The 13,445-nt window shown below is 48.9% G+C and overlaps 1 protein-coding gene across 14 annotated transcripts in view; it reads left to right on the forward strand.

The window, feature by feature from the left end:
* Window positions 1-12,910, forward strand: part of TBC1D16 (TBC1 domain family member 16) — a 63,028-nt gene extending 50,118 nt beyond the window's left edge. For 7 of the 14 annotated variants that reach the window (XM_088661483.1, XM_035104178.3, XM_035104179.3 and 4 more), the window contains 8 exons: window positions 2,247-2,394; window positions 4,391-4,558; window positions 5,220-5,368; window positions 6,008-6,142; window positions 7,136-7,322; window positions 9,492-9,671; window positions 11,466-11,612; window positions 11,870-12,910. In XM_088661483.1, coding sequence (XP_088517609.1) covers window positions 2,247-2,394; window positions 4,391-4,558; window positions 5,220-5,368; window positions 6,008-6,142; window positions 7,136-7,322; window positions 9,492-9,671; window positions 11,466-11,612; window positions 11,870-12,115 — 1,360 coding nt within the window. In that variant the 3' untranslated portion in view covers window positions 12,116-12,910. The remainder of the gene's footprint in view (window positions 1-2,246; window positions 2,395-4,390; window positions 4,559-5,219; window positions 5,369-6,007; window positions 6,143-7,135; window positions 7,323-9,491; window positions 9,672-11,465; window positions 11,613-11,869) is intronic. The other 7 variants (XR_015948018.1, XR_015948016.1, XR_015948015.1 and 4 more) reach the window with 2 other exon arrangements.
* The last annotated feature ends 535 nt before the right edge of the window (window positions 12,911-13,445 follow it).

Here is a 13,445-nt window from a genome sequence, read left to right on the forward strand (position 1 = left end):
TAACAATGCAACATACAGTCAGATACAATATGAGGGTTATTTTTCTGCTGTTGCTGCCCACAAATACACAGTCGAAATAAATAAAAAATTGTCCAGTAGCACCTTAGAGACCAATTAAGTTTGTTCTGGGTATAAGCTTTCGTGTGCGTGCACACTTCTTCAGTATCTTTTTAATTTATTTCGACTGCGTCAGACCAACATGGCTGCCTATCTGAATCCACAAATACACAGACAGCTAAATACAGTGGTACCTTGGTTCTTGAACTTAATCTGTTCCAGGAGTCCATTTGACTCCTGAAACCATTGGAAAACCAAGGCGCGGCTTCCGATTGGCTGCAGGAGCTTCCTGCACTCAAGCGGAAGCCACATCGGACCTTCGGCTTCCAAAAAACGTTCGCAAACCGGGTTTGCAGCAACCGGGAGCCAATTTGTTCAACAACTAAACCGTTCGAGAACCAAGGTACCACTGTATCTGAAATGTGCATTTATTTATGGATACAATGTTGACTTGAAACAATGAAAGGTTGGAAGCCCTTGACAAGCTAGCTTTGTTTGTTTCCTCCTTTTCAGTCCTTGAGCTGCCCCTGTTATTTAGCTCCTGTTTTTGTTTTTACAGTTGCAAGTGGTGTTTTAATAACAATGAGGACTAGAAACATGGAGTTACAAAGGAAAAGCGGGGGTTCTTGGTTGTGGGGGAGGGTTATAACACATTCAATGTTTTATGAATGTGTGTGAAAGACAGAGAGAAAGAGGGCTTTGTGCCTGTCTGGTGAGTGTGTGTTGTTTATGTGGGGAATGTGTGAGTGTGTGGTCTGAATGTGCAGGATATCTTTGTGTGTATGTATATACATTGGCCATACCCACTGGTGGCATGTGGCTGAACATCCCTTGGGCTGAAAAGGGTTAGCCACTGCTGATTAACGCCATGAGTCCTGGAGTTCATTTGAGAAGCAAACTGGTCTTGGCAGCCGGTTCCTTTGCCCAGGCCCTTACGATCTACTGGGTAGGGGTGGGAGGGGGAGCACTGTTCCACCTGATACTCCTTTTGTTTGTACAGTGCCTAGCATACCAGGACTCTGGTTGATTACCATAAACAACCTGGTAAGTACTGCCAGATGTAAGCAAAAAAAACCAAACCCACCCCAACCTTTTTTGGGTACCGAGAAAAGTGCAGTGTGCTCTGATTCTGTGAGACCTCACAAGCGCCAATTGGTCCATGAAAGCTCATAATCAGAGCAGTGTGTGCTCTGCAGGGGGCGAAATGAAAATGAAAAGCAACCTCTACACCCGGGGTGGGGGGGGAGAGGGGGGAAGCAAAGTATGTGCTCAGAATATATTATGCAAACTAAGGTCAGATGATTTGCATAATTCATTTTGATTGCAGTTTGGAGTTTTCAGAGAACTTGCCATTTCAGTCCTTGCAGATACATTCTATGGGGAAGGGGGGGGTGGAAATATGAGAGAGAGAGAGAGAGAGAGAGAGAGAGAGAGAGAGAGAGAGAGAGAGAGATAAAGTGCAATGGAGGAGGAAGGAGTTGGGGTGCTTGAAGCTTGGGAAGAGATGTGGGAAAAGATGGCTGTCGATGCAAGGCACAGGCTTCTGATTCCTGGAAACGCTACCTAAATTGGTTTGGTTTTTGAGTCTTACCGTAAGAAAGCATTTGCTTCAATGAGAGGTGCAGGTGGCGCTGTGGGTTAAACCACAGTGCCTAGGGCTTGCTGATCAGAAGGTCATTGGTTCGAATCCCTGTGACGGGGTGAGCTCCCGTTGCTCGGTCCCAGCTCCTGCCTACCTAGCAGTTCGAAAGCACATCAAAGTGCAAGTAGATAAATAGGTACCGCTACAGCGGAAAGGTAAACGGCGTTTCCATGCACTGCTCTGGTTCGCCAGAAGCGGCTTTGTCATGCTGGCCACATGACCTGGAAGCTGTACTCTGGCTCCCTCGGCCAATAACGCGAGATGAGCGCCGCAACCCCAGAGTCGGTCACGACTGGACCTAATGGTCAGGGGTCCCTTTACCTTTACACCGCATTAGATTGTGTAGAGCAGTTCACATTTCTTTGGAGGGGTGCTATATATATATTCTCAGCCCAGCCATGCAACATGCACACAGGACTCTCAAATGTTTTTTGCGCTATCTGTATTTGAACAAAGTCCCACCCCCTAGATGTTCTAACCAGTAAACTGTGCTCTTAACTACACATTCCCTCTTTTCTTTCCCCATCCCTCCACCCTTTTCCTTCAGTGACGAGGCATGCACCAGTGGGCAGCTGGTGGTTGCTAGCAGGGAAAGTCAGTACAAGATTTTCCACTTTCACCATGGTGGCCTGGATAAACTTTCCGAAGTGTTTCAGCAATGGAAATACTGCACAGAGACCCATCTCAAAGACCAGGTAAGCGGTAAAGTCCAGAGTAGACTTGGGGAGCCTCCTCACACCCTCTCCACCCCTAGTAGAAGTGGTCCGTTGATTTCTAGCTAGGAATGAAGAAATGTGGGCAACATCTCTTCTTGTTTCTGACATGTCTGGAAAATTGGTGGCAAGTGCCCTGATAGGCTAGAAGGCTCAGAGGCCAACAGTAGGTCGAGCCAGAGCTAGCCTACCAGGCCAGGTTCAAAGCTCTTGTGTTGATATGCAAAGCCCTGGGCAACCTGGGTCCAGAATACCTTATATCACTATGGAGGAGAGAGGTTAATTGTGTCCCTGTGCTACAGAGGCCCAACTGGCCGCATCCAGAAGTCAAGGATTCCGTGTTGCCAGTCTATGCTGTGGATCACTCTTCTGGCAGAGACTCAGCAGGCAGCCTTCCTTTTTATTTCAGGCGTCTCCTGAAGATATTTTTTGTGCTGACGGGCCTATACAGGTTAAAAGAAGAAGAAGATTGAGTGGACAGTCATTTTAAAGATTATTTTGTACTGCTTTTACAGGCTTTTGTAAGTTGCTGATGTTTTCTGGGAGGGCAGTTTATAAATACTATTGTAAGTTAATGAATGAGTAGCAGTGCCAACCAATTCTCGTTTTGTCCGCTTCCCCCTCCCCCTGGACTGGTTGAAAGTAAGAAGGCAGGTAAGAGATGGCCGGCTAGCTTGCTGGTTGATGTTGGTGGGGCTGTGCCCCATTCTTCCTGGCAGACCAGCTTCTCTGCCTGCTTGGAGATCTGCCAGGGGTTTGTCGACACTGGTGATGCACATCCCTTGGTTTGTTCTTTCTTTTGCTGGAGAAGGGGGCCATCCAAAGTATTTATTTAATCCAATATTGGGAATTAACGAGGAGCAGGCTTACGTAGGTTATGTAAGCTCCTGGCAAGGTGACACTACATTGGGTTAAGAAATTTCAGCCAAACAGGAGTTTTGAATAACGGAGGATTTGCTTTATTGGGCAGAGTGTTCGACTTTGTAAACCTCTTCTGTGGCTAGAATATTTGGGCCTCGTTTCATTTCCTTTGCTTCTTGTGGCCTGCGGCAGCCTTATAAAGTAAGCCAGCTGTTTATATAAATGGCGAAGCCACAGATCTAATTCTCTCAGGGTTCTCCTCTGTGCATTATGTGTCCGGTATGAGCACAGGGTGAGTCCACAGATCAGGTGGAATCTGAACGCCAGTCCGGGATGCAGCAAGTGTCCTGACTTGCCCATCTTGTCTCTGCAATTAGGATTGTGCTGAGTGTTCAGTCTATGACTTCTAGCCGTCTGTATTCAAATGGTGTTTTGACAAAGCCTATTGGCATATCTTGCTTCATTCTGCACAAAGGCCTTGCAAAGGCCATAATTATATGTTTAAAGATACTAGAGATGCTTGTTAGAAACAGTGATTTCTACATTCCCTTCCTTCTACACAGCCCCCCTCCCCTCTTCTTCCCCCGCTGCTTTCCCCTCATTATAGTACCATGGGGGCTTCCATCTGTGTTGAGTAACCTTTTGATTTTTAAATTAAATGTCAGCTGCAGTTTTCACCCAGGAATGGCAAGCGTCCTCGGAGAGCCTGGCACCGCTGCCTTCTCTCCTTCCTAACAGCAGCCCTTTTGTATGTAGCCAATCAGATGTAATTTATTGCGTGCATTCCTGGGCAGGCTCACGATATTGCTGCAAGCCGTGTTAGCTCTGATCTTGGGCAGGGGAGGGTGGGAAAGGCAGCGAGCCGAACCAAGCAGTGCGTCATGTCGCTCTGATCCTTAATTACTCCCAATTACGCTTGCTGGCGTGGGCCGGAAGTCTCCCCCAAACTTCCAAGGCTTTTGCCGCCCTCCCAGGACAAGTCTCTCTCCAGACAAAAATCATCTTCCTTTTCTGCTGTGGTGACCTGGATATAAGATGTCCAAGCCATGGGAATGGGAGGTCAGGCTCCTGCAGCTATTGCTCTAGCCCCTCTGTCCTGGTTTTGTCTCCCAATTAGCAGCTCACTGACGTGAAGACCTGCATGCAGTTCTCCATCCGAAGGCCCAAGCTGCCCTCCTCGGAGACCCATCCAGAGGAGAACGCTTACAAGCGCCTGGATGTCTCTGCATGGCTCCATCATCTAAATGAGGCTGGGCAGGTGGAAGAAGAGTACAAGCTGAGGAAGGTGAGGGAGAAGCCACAGTGGCATGTTTTGCTCTGCTGGTTCCAAGAGAAGAAACGTCTCCCAAGTGGAGCGTGGAGCAGTTGTGCTTATTTGGCCTCCAGGAACCTTTGCACGTCATCTTCCCAGCCTTTGGCAACAGGGAGGCAGCACCTGTCAGCTCCCTGCAGGCTAACGTAGCATCTCTCCGGATCTCTGGTTTGTTGCTGCATTGTTTGCCCTGCGGTTTGGGACATGAGGACCAGTGAGCATTTCTAGGGTTGCTTGCATAGTATGTGAAAGGCCTATGAAAGCAATTGAGACTGTCTGGATTTAAAATAATTAAGGGCTTTGCTAGGGGAGGAGGTATGTGAGGCTGAGTCCAAGTGTGAAGTTTCCAAGATTGGGGATTAAACAGTGACGTGAGAATGATGTGTTAATTGTGTAGGCTCTCCAGGGGGGGTTATTGACATTGAAATGAGTTTGATTTGTGTCTCCCCTGGGGAAAAAAAGGGGGGTAACTGCTTTCCCTCTAAACATGTGCAGATTGTGGGGCTCCTGAATCTCAAGGCCTCACTTGTCAGAGGAGGAGAGCAAAAGAGGTCCAGTTTCAGAAACTGTGGCATTTTCCTCTGTTGCAACTTCTTTATCATTTCCCCTTTGCCCTCCCTCCCTTCCTCCCCAGGCTATTTTCTTTGGTGGGATCGATGTCTCCATCCGTGGTGAGGTCTGGCCTTTCTTGTTGCGCTACTACAGCTATGAATCCACTTCAGAGGAGAGGGAGGCGCTCCGAGTGCAGAAGAGAGAGGAATACTTTGAGATCCAGCAGAAAAGGTAAGGAGGAGTGACAGTGGCTCCAACTCCAAATTTTCAAGGTTTACATGTTTTCTTTCTTTCTCTCTCTCTCTCTCTCTCTCTCTCTCTCTCTCTCTCTCTCTCTCTCTCTCTCTCTCTTCATTTCTTTCCTTTAATTACTTTTATAAATGCTGAACTACTTTATTCTGTAAACCTCAATCCTAAACCCCAGATCTGCTATGGGGAGGGCTAGAATGGGGAGGCTGAGGTTAGAATGGGGAGCGCATCACATTTTCCTGCAAGTGTAGGTAAGGACTTCAGTCCTGCTTCCTCTCAGGGGAATGGAGGGGACTTTGAATCCAGCCGGTCCATACCCAGTTTTGCGTGTTTCTGCGTGTGTATGTGTGATGCCTCTTTCTCCCCACCCTCCCTCCTTCAGCCATTATTCTTTTAAATCTTCAATTGTAACAATGAAGGGGGACGATCCCCAGAAAATGAACCTTCACAATAGGTCCAATGTCACATTTTGAGTGGGACGTATACAGAAAAGAGGCAACTCTCCTCTGTCCTCCCCAACTGCCCCAGATCTCCTTTATCTTGACCCTTACCTGAAAGTAAGGGTCCATTGGCAGCAGTGGGTGGGTTGGGAGTGCACTCATGTTGCAACGTGGCGCCTAGGCTCTCCCTGACACCGGAGGAGCAGAAGGCATTCTGGCGGAATGTGCAGTTCACGGTCGACAAAGATGTGGTGAGGACGGACCGCGGTAACCAGTTTTTCCGAGGAGAGAACAACCCCAACGTGGAAACAATGAGGTGATTATTGTAACCCATTAGTGCAAAAATAAAAAATGCACTGAGAACCTTGCACCCACTTGGAAAGCCCAGATCCATCTGTGTTTTGGACACCAAACTTCATATGCTTCCAGCTAAACCCTTTCAAAGGTGGGCAGGGCAAAGCAGGTGGAGCCTGCAACCAGGGCCGGCTCGTCGTAGACCCCCGGTGGCACAGGGCACCATGGCGCCGACCTGCCAGGAGGGCGCCGCGAGCTGTGCCCGCCCGCTGGCCGGCCGGTCCGCCGGTCCGCTGCGCAGCTGGGCACGGCGCCCACCTGCCCACCGCGCTGGGAAACGGGGCGGGAGGGCGCCGGAGAGATCGCGCTGTGCCTGCCCGCCCGCCCGTCGCGCACCATGCCGACAGGGGCGCTTAAGATGGCGCTGCCTGCAACAATATTGTAGTATGGAGTGCTCCTTTTCATGTTGCCAGCCAGCCATGCCCATTGCCATTCCGCTCCGCTCCATTCCATCCCCCACCCACCCTAACAGCAAGTCAGCATTCTGTGCCTACTGAGTATGCTCCCAGACCCTCCAAGTGTCACTATTTCCCAGGGACAGTCCCAGATTTACAGAAGCCACCCCGGTTTCTGATTTGCTCCCAGAATGTCCCGCCTTCCCTTAGGATGTCCCTATTTCCATCTTGGAAATGTTGGAGGGTATGGCCCTACTTTCATCGGAGAAATATTAGGGAGGGTTTGGAGTTATCCAGCCCCCAAGCCATCTGAAGGCAGTCCTGTATTGGGATTTTTTTTTTAAAAAAAGTTTCATGTTTTATCATGTTTTTTTATACATGTTGGAAGCCGCCCAGAGTGGCCGGGGCAACTCAGTCAGATACATAGTAAAATTATTATTATGGAATTAGGAGGTCCCTAATTCCATCGGAGAAATGTTGGAGGGTACGTGCTCAGGCCTCTCTGGGTTGCTCCACCACCCCAGCCTCACTGTCTGGCCATTTGACCATCCTCTTCCTAGGCGGATCTTGCTGAACTATGCAGTGTACAACCCTGCCATTGGCTACTCCCAGGGGATGTCTGACCTTGTTGCCCCACTTCTCGCGGAGGTCCTGGATGAATCGGATACATTCTGGTGCTTTGTGGGTTTGATGCAGAACACGATCTTCATCAGTTCCCCTCGTGATGAGGATATGGAGAAACAACTGGTGAGGATTTGACCTTGGAGCGCTCTCCCCACCCACCACCTACACCTTATTTATCTCTTTTCTCCCTCCTCCACACCCCATTTGCCCTTTAAATCCTAAATTAATCAGAAGCGTGAAATCTGCAATCCACTTACCTGCAGAAGTTGTAGTAGCTGCAAGGAGGAGGTGCTGTATCCCAACACGTAGGATATACTGATGACACATCGCTCCAAGACTCCAAATGGCTGCTCCCTACAGCTTCATGTCAATTTGAAATGACACTGGGAAGGGGATATTACCCTTCAGAACCCCATAGCACAAGTGGCATTGGGCTGGGGAACAGTTGCCATGGAGGCCCTGAACTCCTGAGCTGGCACCCCAAGGGCAACCTCAGCATGGATGTCCTGGGTTCCTCCAACATCATACCCAAGATAAGCTTGGTCAAGGAGGCTGTTGGGGGGTCAGGGTGGGAACTACACCAACAGCATTTGTATGCCGTCTCCCAACTAGGGTTGCCAGACTCAGTAGAGGACAGGACTTCTGTGCCTTTAATTGCCCTGCTCTCTTTTGAGTCTGGAAACCTTAAAGAGAAGCCAGCAGACCCTTTGCTTGGAAATTAAACAATGGGTCTGCTGGTTTCTCTTTAAGGTTTCCAGACTCAAAAGAGAGCAGGGCAATTAAAGGCACAGAAGTCCTGCCCTCTACTGAGTCTGGCAACCTTACTCTCAACATCAGATGCAAACTTCCAGTCCCACTCGAAGGGATAGCGAGAAGTTAACTCCTTGTGGACTGCAGCAGTGCGTCCCTTATCCCCATCCCACCAGTCTGAGCCATAGCTGTGTCAAGTTCTCCCCCTTTTTTTAAGGGAAATTTCCTTATGCTGAATAGGCTTCCTCACGAGAAAAGGGAAAACTTGACAGCTATGGTCTGAGCTGATGTCGCACTGAGTACTTGGACAGGCAGATCTGGGTCAGATCTAACCATCCCGGCAGCCCCCACCCAGGCCTTGGTGATAGGCACCAGGTCAGCCCCACTCATCCATGATCAAATCGTGGACCAACATGTGTGTTTTTTTTACAGACCGACCTGATGGTCAGCAGCAAAACCACCAGGCTATTGAGGCCATATGCCATGCATCCCCTAGCACCAGGGATACAGTGCTCCTAATAGGACTGCTTGCATTAGTGAATGAGTTGGTTTTATTCTGTGAACCGCCCTGAGACCCCCAGGTATAGGGCGATATATTAATAAATAAAATAAATAAATAAATAAATAATTTTATACCCCGCCCTCCCCAGTCAAAAACCGTGCTCAGGGAGGCTCACAGCAACAGAATTACAATAAAACATAAAAACAATTAATTAAAATACAGATTAAAATACAGTATTAAAATTTAAAATGCAGCCTCATTTCAAGTAGTCCATAAATCCAGGCCATGAGGGAGGAAAACACAGGGGTCAGGTTAAGTCCAACCCAAAGGCCAGGCGGAACAGCTCTGTCTTGCAGGCCCTGCGGAAAGATGACAAATCCCGCAGGGCCCTGGTCTCCTGGGAAAGAGCGTTCCACCAAGTTGGGGCCAGTACTGAAAAGGCCCTGGCTCTAGTAGAGGCCAATCTAGCCATCTTATGACTCGGGATCTCCAGAATCTTGTTGTTTGTGGACCTTAAGGTCCTCCGCGGGGCATACCAGGAGAGGCGGTCCCGTAGGTACGAGGGTCCCAAGCCGCATAGGGCTTTAAAGGTCAAAACCAGCACCTTAAACCTGATCCTGTACTCCACCGGGAGCCAGTGCAGCTGGTAAAGCACTGGATGAATGTGATCCCACGGCCGGGACCCTGTAAGGAGCCTCGCCGCAGCATTCTGCACCCGCTGGAGTTTCTGGGTCAGCTTTAAGGGCAGCCCCGCGTAGAGCGAGTTACAATAGTCAAGCCTGGAGGTGACCATCGCATGGATCACTGTGGCCAGATCAGGGCGAGAGAGGTAAGGGACCAACTGCTTAATACGGCGGAGATGGAAAAATGCCACCTAATTACTAATACTAATAATAATAGAACCAGCTCTTAAGAGGTGTGTCTGCTCCTGCTGAGCCTGAGGGGCTTGGGGGCAGGAATGCCCAGTGGTCTAGAGGGGAGTAGCAGGGTTTTCTTCCCCAACTCTGGAGCTGAGCTGAGCGCCTCTTCCTCTTTGCCAGATGTACCTGCGAGAGCTCCTGCGATTGATGCATGTGCGCTTCTACCACCACCTGGTCTCCCTTGGGGAGGATGGCCTTCAGATGCTCTTCTGCCACCGCTGGATCCTCCTCTGCTTTAAGCGTGAGTTTCCCGATGCTGAGGCTCTGCGTATATGGGAAGCCTGCTGGGCTCACTACCAGGTAAGGTTTAAAAGGGGGCTGGAGGAGGAGCGGGGCAGTTAGAAGGGTCCTTTTTGCCGGGGGCTCCTGCACTGCTCCTTGGAGGAGGATGGTGAATGGGGGAGGGGGATGTTGCCGGTTGCAGCCGCTGCCCTTCCAGGTCTCTCCCCTCTCCCCAGTCATGACTGTGATGTGCTCTCTCTCTCTCTGTGTGTGTGTGTGTGTGTGTCCCTCCCCCTCCACACTGCTTGCCTTCTCTCCCACTGTTTGCCTCTGACATTACACAAATCGATGCAAATTTCACCCTGACGGTTCATTACTGAACTCCTAGGCTGTTCTTGCTGCTGTCGCAACCCATCAGCCAAAGCGGCCCTCAGCCTGCCTTGTGCGCTGGGGTTGCTGCAACCCTGGCTTTCTCTCCAAGCTGCAGATGTTGCTGTGTGAAGGGCACGCGCACGCACACACACACATACGCAGAGGCAAGCTAATTTTCAACTTCCTTGTGAGGTTAGCCCCAGGACTGAGCAGCAGGGGAAGCCAGCGTATGGCTTCTGTCTGACCTGGTCTTGTCTGCAGGAGAGGAGGCTGCCACCAGACTGTGTTCGCCGTATGCTGCTTGCTCACATTACTCTCTGCCAAATAGTTGCTCTCTGGTGGTGGTCTGGGAAGGGGGAGGGGAGCTCGCTTTGAATCCTCGTGGCAGAGATTTCACCGCCCTTTGCCAGGTGGTCTAGACTCCTGTGCTCCTAAAACTCACTGTGTTAAGCAAGTAGAACAGGGGCAGGCAACGTGGTGCCCTCCAGAATTTGCTGGACTCCCCAGCCCTCATAATCTCTAGCCAGCATATGGCCAATAGTCGGGGATGCAAGTCCAGCAAGATCTGGAGAGCACAATGCTGCCTATCCCTGCAGCAGGTCTTAATTCTGTGTGCAAAGTTATTCAGAATGGAGCGTTTTGTAAATTAAGCGTTAATGCAGCATATCCAGCACCTAATTTGTTGGTTGCTCACTTGAAAACATTTTTACTACAAATAATATTCCCTCTCATGCCTTTACTTCTTCAAAGTGAAACGGATATAACTGGGTCAAGAAACTTACAGACTTGCTAGATTTCATATACTTCGACACTGTAGGCTTTTGTCTTGTAAGGATACGCCAGTTCTCTCAGAATGCATCCGGGTTTCGTGCATGTAACTGGGCAAACCAGGATTTGCAGTCTGCCTTACTAGTTTTGACTTCCTCTTTCTCTGTGGCCCAAGAGATTTCTGCATTGCTTTTGAAAGTGTATAGCTCTCTAGATTTATTTCAATGCGTTGCCATCCTGTGCTTCTTTTAATAAGATTAGGGTGGCGTACATGGTTTCTCCACCTCCTACTTTATCCCCACAACAACCCTATAAGGTAGAGCATGTGACTGACTGCCCCAAGGCCACCTGGTGGGGATTTCAGCTTGACTCTTTTCAATCACACTACAAAGCTCTAACCTCTACACAACAGTACCACTGCATTCTGCGAAGTACAGTACTGCCTTTGTCTTTAAACTGCTGCCTTGCAGTGGTTGGGAGAGAGTAAATAACTTTTCATTCCCATCTTGCCACATCATTTATAATTCCCATTACCTCTCTCATGGCTCCTACATTGAAGGAGTTGAACTAGATCCCTCAGGATCTCTTCCATTTCTACAATTCTATGATTCTCCCATTCGCTGGCTTTTTTTTTTTAAGCCAAAAAGCTACTAAATGTGAACTTGTTGCCTCAATCGGTGCATCTTTCTAGCCCTCCCTCCCTTGATCATTTTGTTTCTATTGCTGCTGCAGACAGACTATTTCCACCTCTTCATCTGTGTGGCTATTGTGGTGATCTATGGAGACGATGTCATCGAACAGCAATTGGCCACTGACCAGATGCTTCTGCACTTTGGGAACTTGGCCATGCACATGAATGGGGAGCTCATACTCAGGAAGGTAAATTAAAAATTGCAGGTGTTAAACAAACAGACAGACAGATAAAAAAAAACCCTTTGCAATTCTGTCTGCTCCAAAACAGCAAATGGAAGGCTGTGCAGTGTTCTCCTTTTGTGGGTGGTGTCAAGTCTCCATTACGATTTGGGTGTGAGATGGGCAATTTAGACGAACTCAGCATTTTCTCGTATGTGCTATTTGTGCCCTGTGCTGTTTTGTGGGCTTGTGTATTCACATCTACTCTGCCATCCCAATTCCAGGCTAGAAGTTTGCTTTATCAGTTCCGCCTGCTGCCTCGGATCCCTTGCGGTCTGCATGACCTGTGCAAACTCTGCGGGACAGGAATGTGGGACAGTGGCTACATCCCCGCTGTGGAGTGTACGGGGAACCACCCAGACTCGGATAGCTGCCCTTATGGAGGCATGGTGGAGGAACCTTCTCCCAAGCCAGGGAATGAAAGCAGGAGAGGACTGAAAACACGGGAGGTCTTCACTTTCCGGAAATGACAGCTTCCTGAGGCTTGAGTGCCCAAAGACTGGAAGAGAAATGGAAGCGAAAAAAATTGGCGCAGTTGAGACGCACTCTCAGCAGACATCAACAGGAGACAACAGGAGGCGGATGTTTCTCCTCAATGTCCCAAAGGAGATGGATGAGTGGATGGGAGAAGGAAGGAGAGCGGAAGAGTCTCCCTTGTGGTCAAAGCAGGATCTTGATGTGTGTCCTATATACCTGGAAGGGCGTCGCTCTGAGTGTCCCAACTTTTTTTGATATTGTTGTTGCTTTACATTTCGGAACATTTTGAAGGGAGTGCACAAGGCTGAGCCTGGTGAATCAAGAGTTCCAAGGGGCAAAAGGATTCCCCCTCCTAACACACACACACACACACTGCTGCCGTAGGGGAATGTAGATGGCTTAAGTCATTGAGTCCACAACCAGCAACGCAGTAGATGGAGGGCAATGCTACTCCAGCCCCTCCATCCCAAACACACCCATGCACCTGTGCACGCCCGTGTTGCTTTAACCAAAACACCATGGCTCTCTGGCTTCTGCATAACTTGGAATATAGTCTGCCAAAAACGAAAACAATAAAATTGCAAGCTTTTGGGGTTCCCCAGGGAAATAATCACAGGATGTGTGTATGTATCCAAAGCCTGATCACCATATTTTACAAAGCGCTTTATTTTTTATTCTTTTCATATATACATGACTTGTTTGCTGTAGGTCAAAAATCAAATTTTTGCAGTTACGGAAGTTGCAATCCTCAAGTTCACTGTGAGTATAATAAATTATGCAAAATCACACACCATGAAAACTTTTGATTATTTTTGGCCTGAACCGGTCTGATTTGAAGATGCAGGTAGAGCCCCTGTAATGTTTTGTCACTGACACTTCATTGGGTCCTTGTACATGGCTAAATGAGAGCCAGTGTGGTGTAGTGGTTAAGAGCAGTAGACTCGTAATCTGGGGATCTGGGTTCGCTTCTCCGCTCCTCCACATGCAGCTGCTGGGTGACCTTGGGCTAGTCACACTTCTCTGAAGTCTCTCAGCCTCACTCACCTCACAGAGTGTTTGTTGTGGGGGAGGAAGGGAAAGGAGAATGTTAGCCGCTTTGAGACTCCTTAGGGTAGTGATAAAGTGGGATATCAAATCCAAACTCTTCTTCTTCTTCTTCTTCTTCTTCTTCTTCTTCTTCTTCTTCTTCTTCTTCTTCTTCTTCTTCTTCTTCTTCTTCTTCTTCTTCTTCTTCTCTCATTAAGACAGATTTGGAGGGCAGCATAGACTGTGCCTGCTGCAGTCTCAAAGCTGAATCTCCAGGCCCCACTTCCAGAGATGCAG

The sequence above is a fragment of the Zootoca vivipara genome, chromosome 2, assembly GCF_965207765.1.
Source record: "Zootoca vivipara chromosome 2, rZooViv2.hap1.1, whole genome shotgun sequence".
In the NCBI taxonomy this organism is placed as follows: domain Eukaryota; kingdom Metazoa; phylum Chordata; class Lepidosauria; order Squamata; family Lacertidae; genus Zootoca; species Zootoca vivipara.